This window comes from Lolium perenne, chromosome 2, assembly GCF_019359855.2.
Source record: "Lolium perenne isolate Kyuss_39 chromosome 2, Kyuss_2.0, whole genome shotgun sequence".
Lineage (NCBI taxonomy): Eukaryota > Viridiplantae > Streptophyta > Magnoliopsida > Poales > Poaceae > Lolium > Lolium perenne.
Genome location: NC_067245.2, coordinates 149462058 through 149481377, shown reverse-complemented (window position 1 = coordinate 149481377; position 19320 = coordinate 149462058). Strand labels below are relative to the sequence as shown.

At 41.3% G+C, this 19320-nt stretch overlaps 1 protein-coding gene and 1 long non-coding RNA gene across 3 annotated transcripts; both read left to right on the top strand.

The window, feature by feature from the left end:
- The first annotated feature begins 854 nt into the window (after window positions 1-854).
- Window positions 855-12551, top strand: LOC127322001 (tRNA ligase 1). Its single transcript, XM_051350951.2, has 27 exons — window positions 855-1022; window positions 1089-1403; window positions 2222-2272; window positions 2433-2515; window positions 2597-2696; window positions 2796-2874; window positions 3127-3250; window positions 3861-3967; window positions 4085-4219; window positions 4653-4717; window positions 4807-4971; window positions 5126-5286; window positions 5672-5703; window positions 5810-5991; window positions 6317-6396; window positions 6678-6743; window positions 6835-7124; window positions 7921-8028; window positions 9406-9503; window positions 9600-9660; window positions 10059-10135; window positions 10218-10289; window positions 10373-10449; window positions 10791-10871; window positions 10987-11089; window positions 11709-11867; window positions 12033-12551. Exons 1-27 carry the CDS (start codon window positions 921-923, stop codon window positions 12423-12425), a joined length of 3366 nt encoding a protein of 1121 aa, XP_051206911.1. The 5' UTR covers window positions 855-920; the 3' UTR covers window positions 12426-12551.
- A 3173-nt stretch (window positions 12552-15724) lies between these two features.
- On the top strand, window positions 15725-18836 carry LOC127321948 (uncharacterized). 2 transcript variants are annotated; one of them, XR_007864439.2, is made up of 4 exons: window positions 15725-15804; window positions 15931-16818; window positions 17527-17611; window positions 18360-18836. It is a non-coding gene; the product is annotated as an uncharacterized lncRNA (long non-coding RNA). The 2 variants fall into 2 exon arrangements; XR_007864440.2 differs by having other exon boundaries at window positions 18322-18836.
- Window positions 18837-19320: the final 484 nt, after the last annotated feature.

Genomic DNA, 19320 nt, shown 5'->3' with positions numbered 1-19320 from the left:
CCCCGGCGACCTCCATTCGAACTCGCCGGCGGTAGGGTTAGGCACCCCTGGAAGGCATTACCGCCGGCATCTTCTACCCATACTCGCCGGCGGTAAGGAGTGCTGCTATAAGGCTTTCCCTAGTAGTGAGCAGTAGTGCGTCCGCGTGGGGGTCTTCCATATCATCATCTACGATGCCCCTATTCACCCCACCCGACCCACACTGCCTCCTGCTCGCCATGGGCATGCTCCTCCAAGGCCTCGGCCGGTATGCCATTGTTGTTGACTGCTTCCACGCGTGGAGCCTGTCAACCTGCAATGTGTAGGGCGCATGCTTGCAATCACACACCCGACACCGATGCTTGCATGAGAGGAAGAGGAGCGCCAAGAGCGGTACGAAATGGAGGAGATCTGTTCGGGAGTGATTGGGGAAGAAGATAGAGATCGACGTGTGGTGATTGAGTCGATAACGAGATCGGAGGTGGAAGATGAATATGAGGCAACGACCAACTTTGCCACTGAGATCAACAAATTACTTAGTTTAAGATATTTATTATTTATTACCAGTAAAATAGGTCCAGTGTTTAAAACAGACTAGATTGATTAGTTCAAAGCGCCGATATCGGGATTAGAAGTTAGGGTTCGATTAGCTTATCCAGGTGATTTTCTTTTTTGGATGTTTTCCTTTTATTTCCTTGTTTTTGCGACTCTGCCACGTCGCGTGCTCCGCCCGATGGAGCGGCCGCGCCGCGACTCTGCGTGACAGCGCGAGGCGTGATTTCGTGACGTGGAGCCCACGTCCAAGGTCCAAACCCTCACCCAAAACCCACGCGCAGCGGACCCAGTCAACCCGCACCTCCCTTCCACCGCCAAGCCCTCGCTGCGTCGGCGGCGCCACCGACTTCCATCCCCCGCCCCCGCCCGGCGTGTCCGGCACTTATATGTCGCTCTCATCCTCCCTCCTCTCCCCCAGGCGCCTCCTCCCCCTCCTCCTCCCTCTCCGCCTCTCCTCCCCCATCCCAATGCCTCCCCGCCGCGACCACGTAAGCCCCTCCGCTCCCCTCCTCTCCGATTCGCCGGAGCCTGACCGCGTCCCTCCTCCCTCGCAGGGTAAGCAGCCGGACCAGAAATGGAAGCCCAAGGCCGCCTCATCCGCCGCGCCCACCGCGGGCATCCAGAAGATGACCCTCGCGCCCGGGGCTTCGGCGCAGGTCTGGGTGCCCAGGGCCTACGCGACCTCCGCGTCCTCCCCCTCCTCCTCCTCCTCCTCCTCGGTGCCGGCCGAGCACGGCGCCGCGGCCGATAAGCTCTCAGCTCTGTTCAAGGGCGCCGAGGACTTCGCGGTGGACGACAGCACCTTCGTCGACGCGCAGATCAGGGCCGCCTTCTACCCCAAATTCGAGAACGAGAAGTCCGATCAGGAGGTACGTGCGTGCTTGCGCGGTGCTTGGCCACCCCCTTATCATCATCATCCGGGGGTTGGTTGATAGAAGGAATTGCTTCCATCGCCTTGTGACAGCCAGCGCAAGTGCCGCATCCTGAGTAAATGATGAATTGCTTGGCCTAGCACACTACCGCAGTTCCCCGTAGCCCAAACTTTAATTACTCCTTGGTTAATGCTTATGGCCTGGCAGATTAGTTTTCCTGGTACACTTGGGGGCTCAGGTCGAGGTTAATGTCATGCGCGTGTTTCTAATCTGGTTTCGGGAACTGCTTATGAAAGGGTTCCTCTGTTTAGTAAATCTGATTCATAAGTAAATTCTGTTTTCACTGATTGTCCTCTCACCCGTCATTTCATATGGTTTGGAACGGCAGCAACGGAACAGCCAATATATATAAACCAGCTTGACGGGACTATCATACTCTAACTTGATGCTAAAAAAGGTCATAGCAGTTTCTAATAACTTCCTAAATCAGCATCGCTCAGTTTTCTAGGTTTTCATCGCGTTCTGGCTATATTCAAGTTGTTTTTTCCGAGTAATCCATGCACTCCGCTGTATTTTCACCAATTGGATGTTCCAACATGACTCTGCTGTTTGATGTGTAGCAGCAGAGACCTTGATGGTTTTAATCAATACAATCATATTAGCTTCTATTTATGAAAACATGTTAATGGACTGACTATACAGTACTAGATGCTTGCGGTAACATGTTCTAGCTTCATTTTGGGGTCTCCTTTTTCATTTCGTGAATGAAATATTAACTCTACATTTTTTCTGATACCACACTTGTGTTACTGCAGACAAGAAACCGGATGATTGAGATGGTGTCGCAGGGATTAGCTACAATGGAGGTATATCTGATTTGACATTCTTTTTTCCTTAATTAATCGGTGTTTTTTTTTTGTTGGGAACTAAAACTAGAGTTACAGAACTTGTAATGATCATTCAGTGTGTTTACTCTGCTACCTTAAAAAAAAGTGTTTACCCTGCTAAGATATTTTGTTTCTCCAGGTCACGCTTAAGCATTCTGGATCTTTATTTATGTATGCTGGTCACCTTGGTGGTGCTTATGCCAAGAACAGCTACGGAAATATGTACGCTCTGCTATGATGTCTGCTATTTTTTTTCTTTAGTTATTTGTGTTATGACTCTGACACCATTAATTCTTCTTATAGATACACAGCTGTGGGCGTTTTTGTTCTGGGCCGCTTGTTTCGTGAAGCTTGGGGGAAGGAAGCTCCTCAAATGCAAGCAGAATTCAATGATTGCCTCGAGGTATTTAACTCCTGTTCAGATTACTTTGTCCTCTTTGCACCTTTTGCTCTTGCTAGTTTTCTTAAGATTTCTGATTCTGCCCCTGGTTTGTGCTTCTAGAAAAACCGTATAAGCATTTCAATGGAACTTGTCACGGCTGTATTAGGAGACCATGGGCAAAGGCCCAAGGATGATTATGGTATGCCTTTCTTCTCCTGACTAAGGCAGATAGTGCTCAGAGAGTATATTTTGTTTGTCATCATTAGTACATTCAGATTATGTGATATAGTGTATTCAAAGCTTCAAGCTATAACCGCTGCATTATTCTTACCTGTTGCTGTTCAACTATGAAGTCACTGGCTGCATCTGTTCAAGTTCACCCGTTTCGCCAGTTTTGATGGTCTCTTTCGGAATGCATATTATGTCAGTTTTAATTTTGGCTTTTGTGCAGCCGTTGTTACGGCAGTGACAGAGTTGGGCCATGGCAAGCCAAAATTCTATTCTACTCCAGAGGTGATTGCATTTTGTCGGAAATGGCGCCTGCCAACAAACCATGTCTGGCTATTTTCCACAAGGTGCCCATCTGTTAACTTCATACATGGAAAGTTTCTGCTCAAGAGTGTTTGGCTGCCTTATTTGACACCACATGCTTGTGCACTGCTCATTTAATGGGACCATAAGTTGCAAGACTTCATTAAATAATTAATTTGATAATGACGATACCTCATGTAGTTGCACTGCAGCCACAGAAGGCCTCCTATCCATTTTTAGTTGACTTCTCATGTTTTGCAACCTTCCAGTGTTTCCGAAACAAGTGCAGTGTTATAATGTTTGTCAATAGTAGAGTGCTGCTTGAATACAATGACCTGTGACCATTTACACCAGTAAAGTTATTGAATTCTTGTTTCGTTGTGCTCTCTACCATCAGTTACTTATAACTAATTACATGGCACACATCTCTTAAATGGACTATTGGATCTCTGGAGTGCACTGTCTATGTTGCATTATTGCTAGAAATTGTTCAACAACCATGTTTTTTTCGTGTCTATACCACAATGCATATATTCTCATGGCATCCATCTGTTTTATGGAACACTTTCAGTTGTAATTGCCCTCAGAACATACATATGCATTTGCTGCTGGTCGCTCATATCATTATTATGCTTTCTGCTAATTCTCCATCAGGGAATCGGCCACTTCATTCTTTGCTGCCTATGATGCATTGTGTGAAGAGGGGACTGCCACACCTGTTTGCAATACCCTTGATGAAATAGCTGATATATCTGTACCAGGTATGAGTATGCCTATCTTGATGATAATTGCTTCTGCCTCACTCTTTACGATTGCTCGAAACTGAACTGGTATATTTCATCTTTCCCCACCATTGAAGTATTAACCATCTGTTATAGGGTCGAAGGATCATGTTATGGTGCAAGGTGAGATACTTGAGGGTCTAGTTGCCCGTGTTGTAAGTCGTGAAAGTTCGGTTCAAATGGAAGAAGTTTTGAAGAACTTTCCACAACCTTCACTAGATGGAGGTCGAGGTAAGCTACTACAATGAAGTTCTTTTGTTGTTGAATGAATATATGGGCTATGTAAGAAGGTTTCAGTTTAACTAAGAATGATCTTGACCAAGCTTTCATCTCAAAGTAAGTTTCTTGAATTTTTTGAAGTTGCCTAAGATGTTTCTCTTCGAAGAAAACCAGGCTTTGTTTTTATACTATACTCCCTCCGATCTTGTTTAATCGACGGCGGACACTGCCTACGCGCATGTTCGCGCCGCTACACTCCGTGTTGATTAAACACGATCGGAGGTAGTATATGGTAGTGCTAGTCCTGTCAGTTACTTGGTGTGCTTATATCCTAATATAGGTTTTTTTATACATTTGAACATGTTCCAAGATTTTTCCAATGCTATTTAGTGTTGTTGAATGCTTTATCTGTTGTGCTGATTCAGAAAGTTACTGTTACATCCAGGGGACTCCGGTTTAGGACCAAGTTTACGAGAAATATGTGCTGCTAATAGGTCAGATGAGAAGCAGGTATTAATTATTGTTGTGAACTGGTAATTGCCTATCCTTCATGATTTGTCTTAACTCTATGGATTCTAACTTCTCTTTTTACATGACAGCAAATTAAAGCACTTCTTGATAATGTTGGGTCTTCAATGTGTCCAGTCCACTGTGATTGGTTTGGAAATGGTGGTCTTGAGGCCCATTCTCGAAATGCTGATAAATCAGTTGTCACTCACTTTCTGCAAGCACATCCCACGGACTATGCAACTAAGAAATTGCAGGTTAGCAGATTTTATTAGTTCTTTTCCAAAATATACTTTATTTTTTCTTGACTGTAATGGAGACCCTTTTATCTAAAGCACTGTGACTGCAACATCAGTAATCGAATAACTGTTAGATGGGTAATTCAGTTCTTCTGGTTCTTGACTGTTACAGGAGATGATTCGTCTGATGAAGCAGAAAAATTTTCGTGCAGCTTTCAAATGTTACTGGAATTCCCAAAAAGTTGGTTCTCTTTCAAATGATAACTTGTATTACAAAATGGTTATCCATGTCCATAGCGATTCTGTTTTTAAACGCTATCAGCAAGAGATGAGGTAAGCTTGCAAAATCAGCCTTGTGTACTACTCCCTCCATTTCACACTATAAGTTGTAAAAATTTTGCACTCTTTTAACATATAAATATAAATCCTGCATGTAAAACTAATGATAACTAATGATTTTTTCCTCGCTTTTACACTCAGTTATCTCTCATCTCTCTTTAGCATTTATGGTTAAAGACATACTAACTATTTCTCTCTTTCCCTAGACTAAGAGCATGGCTATCATGTTCATTTTCCTATACTATTAATGGCTTCCTTAATTCCCATGCCTGAGTAAAATGCGCCTTGTAATTTGACATAGAGGGTGTAGCTCATTAGCTTATGGATTTTTATTCTCTTTTTTTATCTATCAACTCTGACAATCCTGCAAACTTTGTAGGAAAAACCAAGGGTTGTGGCCACTGTACAGGGGTAAGCTGAAACTTCTGTTACTCAAAATTGTCGCTTCCCAAGACAATAAGTTTAAAATTGATACCTGTACTGAGGTGCCTTTGACGGACACATCCTTCATGGTTAGGTTTCTTTGTTGATGTAAACCTGTTCAAGGCGAATAATAAGAAGGCTGCTGAACTTTCCAAAGACAGCAACACTTTACTGAAAAATATTGATGGTGCCTTGGATCCAAGTTCATCAACTAAAGATAGTCTGGCCGACGAGGATTCAAATTTGATGGTTAAACTAAAATTTCTGACCTACAAGGTACTTTTCCACTGTTTTCAGCTTCTTGCAGGATTGTGCTCCTTGGTCACTTGAGATATGAATGCTATGTTGTACTACATTGGATTGGTTACTTTCATGTTGATGAATTTAGTCCACCTGTAAATTAAGTTTTACAATGGTACTAATACGCTTATGATATGCATTCCTGTTACTTCCATCTGATTTCCCTCTAGCATTTCTGTAGAGATCTCCTTTCTATCCGTAGCTTTTTTATTGTTGCACATAGGAGAGATCTACAACCGTATAAATTTAACTTTGCTGAATATGCATCTTCTAACAGTTGTCTTATATTGCTACCTGGCAGATAAGGACATTTTTAATTCGAAATGGCCTGTCCACCCTTTTCAAAGATGGCCCGTCTGCTTATAAAACTTACTACCTGAGGTATGTCACGTATGCAAATCTTAAGTTTCAAGCTTCAGCTTTCCACTGCTTCTCTTTCAGCGATTCATTAGCATATGAGTGAACCTGAGAAATAACTGCTTTGCTAGCTTGATCATTGCTGGTTTTGATGGAATAGTTTAGGCTCTCCACAGTTTATGTAATGTTGGAAACAACTACAATGCATCCTCCAGCCTTTTGTCTCCTCTACAGTTTTTGGTTAACAAATAAATAAATATAAACAGTGCTTGCCCCTGATATTAAATTCCTGAATGTGTTAATAGGCAAATGAAGATTTGGGGAACATCAGCAAGTAAACAGAAAGAGCTTACCAAAATGTTGGACGAATGGTATGTATTGCTAACTTCTCTCTCTTCATAGCATGTATCTAATAGTTCCTTACAAATGTTTCTGATAAATCAATTGGTTTACCCACCACAGGGCTGTTTACATCAGAAGGAAGTGTGGGAATAAACAACTGTCGTCATCGACATATCTTAGTGAGGCAGAGCCATTCCTTGAACAATATGCTAAACGCAGCCCTGCAAACCAAGCTTTAATAGGGGCTGCTGGTGACTTAGTTCAAACAGAAAACTTCTTGGCCATACTTGATGCACAGAGAGATGAAGAGGGTGATCTTCAGCGAGAATGTGGGGCAGCTCCTTCTAGTCCTGCATCGACATCCCTGGATGTTGTTTCGAAAACTGAGGGCCTTATTGTCTTCTTTCCTGGTAAATATGATTTCTGCTACTAGAATCTAAGAGTCATGTTAGTATAAGCAGTCTTCATTTGAATTGTACTAGGTTACTATAATAACCGAGATACTGAGAATATTTACTACAGTTACAGAAAGATTATAATGATGATGAAATGTTTGGTTCTGGTTTTTTTAATTTGTTTGAGTATTCACAAACCCTATTTGGTATAACTTATGCCAGACCAAATAAACCCTGAGGTTGGTGTCAGTATACCTCGATAGTCTAGCCAGACAATCTTGTTGTCTTCCGTAATGGTGTGCGGATGCCTACCATTTCATTACAATCTCCTACAAAGTAGATTTATTTGCGGTTTGTTTTTATGTACACACACATTCTATATTGCTATTATCTGTTCTGTATTCATATAGTTTACCTCTTATGTCTACTAGTACCTCTGTTCCATAATATAGGATGTTTTGGCAAACTAATTTAGTTTGCCAAAACTTCTTACATTAAGGAACAGAGGTAATATCATACACATGCACACAATATGTGATCCACTTTATTTCTTATTTCCAAGGTCAAGTCAATGTTTCTCATAGCAAACACTGGCATGTGATCATATTATCCACGACAACTCTGTTTTGACCTTCTAATTCTGCACCTCCATAGCCCTTAGACTTCATTCACCCTGAAAATTCGTGTAAATCATCATTTCCATGTCTCAAGTAGTCTCTGGTAAAATATTTCTGCCGCCAAATTCTGCCATTTCTGGGTTGCTAGTCCTCATTCTGTTTTTTGTTCTACGTCATGTTAATTCTTCTTTCAGGTATACCCGGTTGTGCAAAGTCTGCTCTATGTGAGGAAATATTAAACACTCCTGGTGGCCTTGATGATAGTCGCCCTGTTCATAGCTTGATGGGAGATCGTATTAAAGGTACGGAACATTTGGCAACATTCTCTAGTTCCTTTGGAGAAAACACAAAAATCTTTGTGTCTCGATGCATTGATGTAAGGAAAAGTTATATACATGCCCAAGAAAGTTTCTATTTTCATTGGACCTGTCTTGTTCTTAGATCTTCTCCTGCAAACAGAGCGTGGATTCATTCAATGAAAACAAAGACAACTTACATATTCTAGCAGCATATAGTCGCCCATCCCAACTGTGCCTTCTCTATGCTGCTACTGTTTGCAGCAATAATTTATTCATTGGTGCATCCCTTGCTCGCACGAAGATATTGTATATAGAAGCTGTAATAGAAGCTGATAAGCTTGCCTTTTGCCGATACATTTTATCTAAAAGAATTATTTGCAGTTCAAGTAGCTAACATAGTTTCCACACTATTCAAGTTATTACTAAACATATTTCTAAGGTTGACACCCCATTTTTGTCCTTGAATTGGAACTCATCATTTTGAGTGGACAAAAGAAAGACACTCGACAGAAAGCCAAATAATTAACTGATGTCAGGAGCTCCGAATCACCTGTCAGTGGCACAGGACATTCGAGTTGCGTTACCAAGGTCGTGTAGTTCTTTTGGGCATAATATAAAATCCAGATCCCATGTATCAAGGTAGTGTAGCAGAGATGCGCATGTTGAGATGGATATGTGGCCACACAAGAAAGGATCAGGTACGGAATGACGTTATACGGGAGAGAGTTGGGGTAGCACCGATTGAAGAGAAGCTGGTCCAACATCGTCTCAGATGGTTTGGACATATCCAACGGAGGCCTCCGGAAGCGCCAGTGCATAGTGGACGGATAAAGCGTGCTGAGAATGTTAAGAGGGGTCGTGGTAGACCAAACTTGACATGGGAGGAGTTCGTTAAGAGAGACCTGAAGGTTTGGAATATCGACAAAGATTTAGCCATGGACATGGGTGCGTGGAAGTTAGCTATCCACGTTCCGGAACCATGACTTGGCTTCGAGATCTTATGGGTTTCAACTCTAGCCTACCCCAACTTGTTTGGGACTGAAAGGTTTGATTGTTGTTGTTGTTGTTGTTGTTGTTGTTATGTATCAAGGGCCAACTTGGACAACTTCTCAATTCTCCTTGGAAGGCTGCTCTGTTAAAACAAAGTGTACTAACTACCCTGCTATAGATGCGGTTTCTTGGAGATATGTTGAATAGGAGCAAACTGAAAGAACATTCACACTTACACTATAATTTGTCAGTTTAAATCAGTGTCAATTTGTTTGGCAGATTGCTGCAAAATTGTGGCGCTACCTATGCTTCAGATTTTTTCCCCCTGTATTTCAGCCAAACTAATACATTACTTATTCTGACCATTTTGTTAACTGTTTGTCCTTACAGGGAGATACTGGCAAAAGGTTGCTGATGAGCGGAAGAAGAAACCATTTAGAATAACCCTAGCTGACAAAAATGCACCAAATGAGGAAGTGTGGCGGCAGGCAAGATCACTTGTTTTTTTGTGTGCTCTATGTTTCCCCTTGAAAATTAGTTTTGACAATATAGAAAGAACTGAACTGTCATATCATTTATTCCAGATTGAGGATATGTGTGGGACCACAAAGGCTGCTGCTGTTCCTGTTATTCCTGATTCTGAAGGTAACCAATGCTTTATTATTTTCCATGTCTCAATTTCATATTATTCAGTTCATAAGGAACTCAAAGAGGAACATCAAATTACATGTCTTTTGAAACTTTGGCATCCGTTTGGATTGGGATATAAATGTGACATGGCCGCACCAATATAATCTGGAGCTGTCAAGTTAGAGATCACATGGGATCAAAATCCTATATCTACTTTGATAATATGTGAAACCTTTGATTTACTTGCTGCATTAGGGGCTCTGGTCCATTTTTCTCCTGCTACGGTTTAGGATTGGGCAGATTCTAAACAATATTTCATTTTTTATTGCCTCCGTCTATTTTACCATTTGTCATGCGTATGTTCTTGAATAATTAAGTTTCATAATTTTCTTCATGTTCCTTGAATTTGCTAGGCACCGATTCAAATCCATTTTCCCTTGAAGCTCTTGCTGTTTTCATGTTTCGTGTACTCCAACGGGTCAATCATCCGGTATGTACATGATAGTCACTCTTACACAAGTTTATTGATAATCACTGTTTTACATTCTTAATTGTCTCTAAATTTTGAAAAGGGAAATCTGGACAAAGCATCACCAAATCCTGGCTATGTTTTGCTAATGTTTTACAACCTCTATGATGGCAAGGTATGTACATTTCATGAAAAACTGATTCTGTTCCTGCTGGAGTATACCAAATTATCAATGTTCATTGGAGAAACAAATTTCAGAGTCGAAGAGAATTCGAAAGCGAGTTGTATGAGCGTTTTGGCTCCTTGATCAAGATGCCTCTCCTGAAACCAGATAGGTAAAATTGTACTCTTGCATTCTTTATACTATTTCTGCCAATGGTTTATCAAATATCCTATTTCTCCCATTCTTGTTATATGGTGGTCTATACTTCCTGTATTCCTATGTATCTACCATGATAGTTCAGCACTACATTTTTTTCACTTGAAAACATATCTAGGAAGACTTGTTCACTACATTTGCCATCCAGGAAAATGTACCAAGTCTTCCATGTCATGCGCCAGAGAAGACATGTCTTGATGAGGATGGCTTTATTTTTGTGTACTCGTGTACAGTCTGACTCATATGTTGGTTTGCTGTACTTGTATACACTGAACTTCTACTTGGTTTTTTGTGCAGAGCTCCGTTGCCTGGTGATGTGAAGGGTATCTTGGATGAGGGAATCAGTTTATTCAGACTGCATCAAAGCAGGCATGGAAGGTATGAAGCTGCGCGCACCAGATTAGTGTGTAGTTTCAGCTGAAAAAATAGTGCTGCATTTTTAAATCCATGATTGTTTTTATGCTGATTGCTTTTTACAAAAATGTCAAATCAGAGCGGAACCATCAAAAGGTTCATATGCTAAAGAATGGGCACAGTGGGAGAAAAGGCTGCGTGTGATCTTATCGGGGAATGCTAATTATCTTACCTCCATTCAGGTAACCTTCTCTCATTTTGTCGATATTTAAAAATATGTATTCTGTTTAGGAATCAAAGAGTGCTTATAAACCAGTGGCTGATCCAGCAACTTCTAAAACATGGGCCATTTGAAACTACCAAATATTGCAGTCTATAAGGATGTGAACTTCCACAGAATGATGTGGGTGTCTGCATCACTCTCCCCCACTGTTTAGCAAATAGCAATAAAGACTATCAGTCCGTTTCGAATTATAAGATGTTCTACTAGCTTTTTCTAAATTCGTATGTATCTAGACACACTGTTCAGTCCGTATGTAGTCCATATTAAACTACTCAGAACATCTTATAATGGACTGGAGGGAGTATCTTCTAAGCTTAAGCCGGAGGAAGTTACTGCTGATCAGTCCTCAAAAGCCGTGTTGCCAATGCATAGGAGTAGGACCACAATGCTAGTGTTATGATATTTACTTTCTCTGATTTAGCAATAGTGATGGAGTACTCTATAATTTTTAAATTATGGCCTTTAACTAGAGATCACTGGTGTAGAATGCTCTGGAACTATAAAAAGCTAGTTGCCACGACATTACAATTTCACTGTACATAAAAAAGATGATGCATTACAATGTTCACAATTATTAGGTTCCATTTGAAGTTGCGGTGAAAGAAGTACTGGAACAGTTAAAGGCTGTTGCGAAAGGTGATATCAAAACACCTGATACTGCGAAGCGGAAGTTTGGAAATATTGTTTTCGCTGCTGTTACGGTACCCCAGGCAGATATATTGGGCCTTCTCCGTAAGGTAAGAACTGTAACTCGGTCCTTAGGAAGTGATGTGAACTTTTTTGCATAGCTCAGATCTATTTGGTACACGTTTGCTGGAGTCTTTCCCTGTACTAGGCTGCTGCTGCTGGCTTTTGTCGTCATGAAGCTAATCTTAACCATTTACATTGCATAACTGTAACAGTTGGGCGAGAATGACAGTGATGTCAACAACTTTCTCAACGGCATAAAAGTGGAGGATAACCTGAGCAAGGCTCATGTCACCCTTGCCCACAAAAGAGCTCATGGTGTGGCTGCAGTTGCTAGCTATGGAGTCTACCAGAACCAGGAAGTCCCTGTATCGTTTAGCGCCTTCCTCTACACCGACAAGATGGCTGCTCTTGAGGCGAAGCTTGGAGCAGTAAATGGTGAGAATGTAAATTCCAGGAACGAATGGCCACATGTTACTCTTTGGACAGCCCCTGGTGTTGCAGCAAAGGAGGCAAACGCGCTGCCGCAGCTAGTTTCATCAGGACAGGCGAAACGAGTGCTGATCGACCCTCCTATCACAATCTCAGGAGTTATGGACTTTTACTGATTTCCTATCTTGATTCTAGCATTTTGTGTCATAGAATACTTGCTGAGAGTGTTGTAAATGTGTCCGAGTTTTATACCACAAAATTTTCAACGTATTATACTAGGAGATGAAGATCGTTACACTGTCTTTATGCCTGGATAGTGACTAGGTAACGACTACAAAAAAAAGACACCAATGTTGAGCAACGTTCCGAAGCAAAAGCATCCAGGAGTTGTCATCTGGCAATGGTCCTGGCAGTTTCCATCGTTTGCTCCACGTTTTAAAATCTGAATGTTTGCTCAATATATATTTTCTTAAAAAAAACTGACTAATTGAAGGTGACTTGCTTCAGAGGTCGTAATTGAAGTCCACTGCTGGCTTGAGTGCTGTCTCTCTTCTTCTTTGCTCACGAGAGTTGAAATGAGTTGTAAGGGGACCAACCAACCATCTTCTTTGGGTAAAGGTCCACACATATATCTACTATACTAAACCTGAACAACTTCGATTTTTCTCCTAATTTTGATTTTTTTTTGGAATTAATGATAATGTGACACGTATGTGTTTAGATAGTTTGATTGCCACAATAATTTTCTGTGTGCACTCTAGGTGCTCTCTACGATTTATAGGGAGGCTGGAAAGCACATGTAGTTTCCTTTTTCATTTCTTCCACGCGTGACTATAGCCTTGGTTTGGATGGTCAAAGTGCCCACTTCCCACACCGCTTAAGGTTGCATTGATTTTCGAGCTGAAAACCCAACTTGCCCCCCACCTCTCACATATCTGCTCAACCGCCGGCTACATCCTTTCCCCAGGGATGGTGCTCTGCTCCCCTCCATGGCCACACAACCATCGCACCATGCCTCCGCCTCCTCCTCCTCCCATGTTTCCCCGCCGCCCCTGCCCTAGGCTTGGTTGCCGGCGCTGCTCCGACGCCGCCTCCGTCAGCCGGCTCAGTCGTCGGGGAAGCTGGTGCCGATCTAGCCGTCGCACCACATCGGGAGGGAGTTTGGGTGGCGCGCCGTCGTTGGCATGGATGCGGCACGGTGAGCAGGGAGCAGCGAGGAGGTGATGCCCATGTCAACCACAGGCCCGGAGGTCACCACTCACCAATGGCTACGCGCCGCGTCGGTCCACAGGTATGTCGCCTGACCGCTCCTTTCTCTGCCTTTGCAATTATATTCTCCCTCCCACGCCCTACTTGATCTCTCTCTCTCTCTCTCTCTCGTCGGCCAGAGGGGCGACGCATTGGAGGATCTAGACCTTTGCCGGCGCGTCCTCTGGCCGCACGGCCACCGACGTAGGGCGGCAAAAGGAGCGGCAACGGCCCGGGTGAGCACCTCCGCAGCCACGCCCGGGGGGCAGGCCGAGCAGCAGCAGTGAGCCTCAACTTTGCTCATCTCCAAAAGTCCAGCTTAATGATGGCGCCTAGGATACTTGCAAACCAGGTACCAAGTAAGTCGCTTGCACTTGAGCCAATGCGGAACACGAATCCATACAACAATAATCCTGTTTGTTTACATGTGAATTGTGTTTACTGCTAACATACTTTGATGTAGTGCTTAGTTTCCTGTGTACTCATGATCATTGATGGCTGTGAACTGTTTGCCGCAGACCCAGAGAGAGTGTTTGTTTACATTTGCATTCTGTTAATTGTCATCGCCCAAAAAAGAGAATTGTGTAGACTCCTAAAATGCTTACCATATTACGTATTTATCATCCTTCTGGAACATGGATCTAAGAGGAGCCACTCCATCTTTGTGTCTTTGTTAGTGATTTTTCCTCCTTTCTAATTTGAGCTTTGCAAAGTCTTGGAGTGGCCGGACTGTTTGATCTTTTCCTTTTATTGGTGCCTGGTTTTTTCTTCATCAGATGCTTTCTGTTGTCCTCTCTACGGCCGCGTACATCGTCCATGAAAAAACAATCTCCCGATGCATGATCCCAGTTCCTGTGTGCTGTCCATGGAATGTAAGGGGCTCGCCGCGTGAGTGTTCGTAATCGTATTTATTTTCCCATCTCTCGGTAGTTCTCTTCATGTCCCAATGCTATTCAATGAAAATTTGTTTAATTTGTTTTGTTTTCTTATGGCTGCATGTAAGCAAGCTTGAGTCAAAGCTGAACAAAACAAGCAAACAATTTGGTCCTGATATGATGTTTTCCTAATGAAATGTATTGTGATTCTTTTGCGAATCGGACCATTCAATCCGACCTCTAGAAAGTCTCAGATCTTTCTTTTCCTTCCTTGAACATTCCACAAATCAGGAGGAATCTGGAAAAAAATGTTTCCAGTCGGGACACATAATTATAAATGAAATTTTACTTCGTGCAACGAACAATACCTTCTTTCCTCTAGGATTTTTCTTTTTAGTTTCTGTCATGACCAGAGACATAGAGGAACATGGAGATTGACCGGCATATACTTGATTTAGGGCGGCTTGAATTTTTGTGCAAAGTAGGTCTTTCAGCCCTCATGAAGGTTATCTTTTCTTCAATTTTCGATTTGGTTCAAGTATTATGTGGTACCGCTGCAAGACCAGTCGATTCTGATTTGGTATACCCAAATTTCAAGTGTTGATAATTGTATCTTTCGTATAAAAAGAACATGGATGCACAGTTATTTGACATGAGTTTTTTTTTCATGGTTCCTATTTTCACGACCTCCGTATGTGAGTTGTTGCTTAAGAGAGGCTTCATAGCCCGTGTTGATTACTTTGATCATTAGGTTGTCTTATCTAAATTACCATCTCTATCCAAACATTTAATTACTTCCACTTCAATATTAATTAACTGAATGTTCCTCCAGTTTTAGATTCTTTGTCTGGAGTAGTAAAGAAACCCACAGCTCCTCACCTGGACAGTGCTTCTCGACGCTGCGGATGGTCAGTTTCCGCAAACGATGACCAGCAGTGCTAGCGCTTGGTCCGGATTAGGGAGCATGGCATCGCCCGGAAGCCGCCTGTCACCATCGAAACAACGGTCAGTAACATCAATGCTACAGCCACGAGACAGAGCACTAAAAACCGTGGTAGCGGAGGAATCCCGTAGGAGCTGGTATCTTGGTTCACCCTTTCTCATCCCGTTAAGGTACGCATGGAGTGGTTACATAACTTTGTGTTTTTGAGAAGCAGCAGTTCCTTATTTCTGTATAGGCTGAAGAAGGCATTTCTTATAAATATGCCACCAGTTCATCCATGTGAACCATTTGTTTAGCTATATGTAATTATGCAAAAAAAAATTGACTGATTTTATTTTGATAGATTCTTTCCTTCCTTTTCACGGTATCTTCAGCTTAAAATAACTTACAAATTTCTGAATTTGGTCACAGATTATCATGGAGATTTTGTATGTTTTGTTTCCAAAAACGAAAATCTTTTTACCAACTATAGTAATGGAAATTTGGAAGGTTGTAAGTTTATCTAAGTCTGGATGTTTTTGTTTTCTTAGTATATGTGTACATGTAACTTCGGATGTTTTTGTTTTCTTCCCATCTGTTATTTGGTCGCTCAAAAATTTTGGGTTTCGTATGCAGGATGGATTTGGTTCAGGGTCAGGGTGAGGAGGGGATACGTTCCCTGGCCCGATTTAACCTCATGCATGATCGCTGGCTACGACATGACCGGCTTGGCTCTCTCCTGGTTCTTCTACTTCCTCACCAAAAGCTCATTTGTTGTGACCAAGATCATTTTCCTCTTTTATGAGAGGTTGATCTGTTTATCTTGCATGATTACATTGAAGCGGCACTAAAAAGATCACCCTTAAAGCTATTGCATTTGTTTAGTTTTTTCATGGGTCTAGGTTTAATTTGGATCTAGAGTATTTATAATTAAATATATACATTGATGCCTACTCCTTAGGTAATATATCTGGAAGGTTTAAACAGGAATATTGCAAATAAACTATATTACATAGATAATTTCAAAGAACAATTCTCTAGGTTTCAGTGCATAATTTCTTATGCGAATGATTTTTTTTGCCTCATAGATGACGATGGTGGGACTTGATATATGCATCGACATAATAAAATAGGAATCACTGTAGAAAGCACAAATAAAAATAGCTGATGAAATAGATTGATTTCCAGGATAAGTGCACACATATTACCAAATCCAGATCAAATCAAGATACTTGATCAAGTTAAGTGTTCTCTAGCTACAGAGCTGTAATATTAATTAGTAGATTAGTTGAGAATAATCTCTTTCAACTGTGTTCTCCGTTGTCTGTTTGATCTAGCTTGATGGTTGGTTTTGCATATGTACATATCTTAGATTTGCAAGCAGCTTAGTATTATGGGAAGTAGTGAATATGTGAGTTGATGGATCGACAGGTGTTCAAAATTTTGCTACAACATCCAGGGTTATCAAGAGGCTTGAGGCAACCTTCTGGCTGTAGCACACAGGACACTAGCAATTGCTACAAGGTCATTTTGTTCTCACATTCACATAGATTTGTATGAATTATTAATAATATATAGGATTTAAATCGTGTTACCTTCAAATTTAGTCCCAGAATATTTGAGTATACAAAGTTAATGGAAGAGCCATTGTAATTTGGGCTCGGAACATCCACAAGTAACTGCATTACTAGAAGTAACCATGCTACATCCCCGACTTGTGCACTATCCTTCTAACAACTTGGGGACATTGCTGTTACTATTGTTAGATTTCACACTTAAATTGGCTAACTGAATGATTCCATGCAACTATTTTTCTGAACTATTTCTGTTCGCCATGCTGCAGTTCTGATCATATTTTAAATTGTTCTTTCACAACATTGCTTTCAGTGAAAAAACATAAGAAATGCCACCAAATATAGACCCTGCAGAATACTTGCCTTAGAGGGCCAAATAGTTTCTAATTGTTTTCTTCTTTTATAACCGAGATCCCTTCTCAGTGTGTACATGCCAAAGCTACAGTACGTTACTCTATGTTAGAATGTGGGCACTGAAAGGGTGTATTCAGTGGAAGGGGTGCTTCTACACATGACTCCTGCAAAGAATATGTTTTCAACAACCTCAGCATATGTGTTATCTTTTGATTTATATTATTTGTTTTATGGTAAATAAAATCTCGAGAAACATAGGCACATTTTTTCTTTGCTATGACATTTACAAGCGCCATATCTCCAGGAAGCCTTCCAGCTGCAGACTTAGCGGTCAGCTTGAAGATAAAACCGTCCAACCACTTCATGATATTGATTACTTCGACTTTCAGGTAATTTCTGTGATTATCAACAATGTAACTTGTGTGCATTTTTTTGTGTGCGTTGCCAGCATGTACTACATAACCTAGGTATCTTTGATTCCTACTTCCTGGCATAATCGTTATCTTGATTATGTATAAGCATCATTGTGCTTACATACTACATCAGTCTTGATGGCTCCACAACTCCTACGTGCTCTCTTTTCTACACACATTTGTAATTCTGAGATTTTGTGTCAATTTGTATACTCGGCTTGCCGGATTAAGAAGATAGCTTTTCATGCAATCAGTATTATAGCCTCTGTGTGCACCCATCAACTTCCTAATCGAATCTGACAATAGCGGTGCGTTAGTTGTTTCTTTGCATTTTGTAGTTGCAGTCCCTTCCTGGTATGGTTCTTCATACGCCGGTGCTTTACCCCTGTTATACTGGCACCACTTACTTTTTTAAAAGCACATTGTGTGAGGGATTCAGATGCTCTATGTGGAGATTGTTCTCATGAAATGAGTGGTTATATGTTTAGCATTTCATCATGTTTAGATTATTAGAATATATATGATGCCGGCTTGCTTCTGGTTTTGAAGTGTAGGTGCAACAAAGATGAGCTTACCATCTTCGATATCAGTAATGGATCTGTTGCTTTAGTATCATACTATAATAGTGCAGTTGCTAAACTATCATGTAGTTTTTTTTTAACTTGCCTCTTATTTTTTATATGAAGTATTGAGTTCTTTCTTGGTTGGGATTGACACCCAGCAGCAGCAAGAAAGTTTCGATGGGACAATATTCTCAATAAGGGCGGTTGCGGATTATCTGAACATGAATCGGTGGCGACAGAAGACTTACATTACCTTTTCGATATTGGCACTGTAGCTTCTTTCAATTCCTTTGGGCAAAGCTTGCTCCAGTTCTAGACCGCCCCATGCAAAGCAAACTCATCATCATCATTTTATCTGCCAATGAATATAACAATGCCAACCACTGACAGTTTGAAGACGTGGGAACACTGAGACCACCCGCCTTAGCATGCTAAAAATTTGTATTTGTGCCAATTAGTTGAAATATACGGTTCATGTGGTACTTCTTAGGCAAGTCTATCTTATCAGCTGTGCAATGAGAAAGAATGTATGTATGTATGTATGTTAGTGTCTCTAGCCAATGCTCCCTACGATGGATCTATCTTACCAACTATGTACTAAACTAGGAGTATATATATTGGTAAAAAGTTCTAGATTAGCCTGTTGAAGCTTTTTTGTAGTACATGAATTTTCCTCATTTGTTCAATATGTTTGATATAAGGATATCACATAGATAAGCTTCATGTTGATAATTAGCAGCGTTGTACTACAGTGTAGGCACGGCGTGCCGCCGTGCCAGTTCATTCTAGTTTTGCTTAATATTGGGATGGGATAGACTCCGAAGAAGGAAACTCTCTTCCAAAGAACTACTGGGGAAGAATGAAATGAGTTGTAAGGGGACTAACCATCTTCTTTGGGTAAAGGTCCACACATTTTGCATAATATTGGGACGAGATAAAAAGGACTCTGAAGAAGAAAACTCTTCCAAAGAACTACTGGGGAAGAATGAAATGAGTTGTAAGAGGACCAACCATCTTCTTTGGGTAAAGATCCACACATTTTGCTTAATATTGGGATGAGATAAAAAGAACTCCGAAGAAGGAAATTCTCTTCCAAAGAACTATTGGGAAAGAATGAACTGA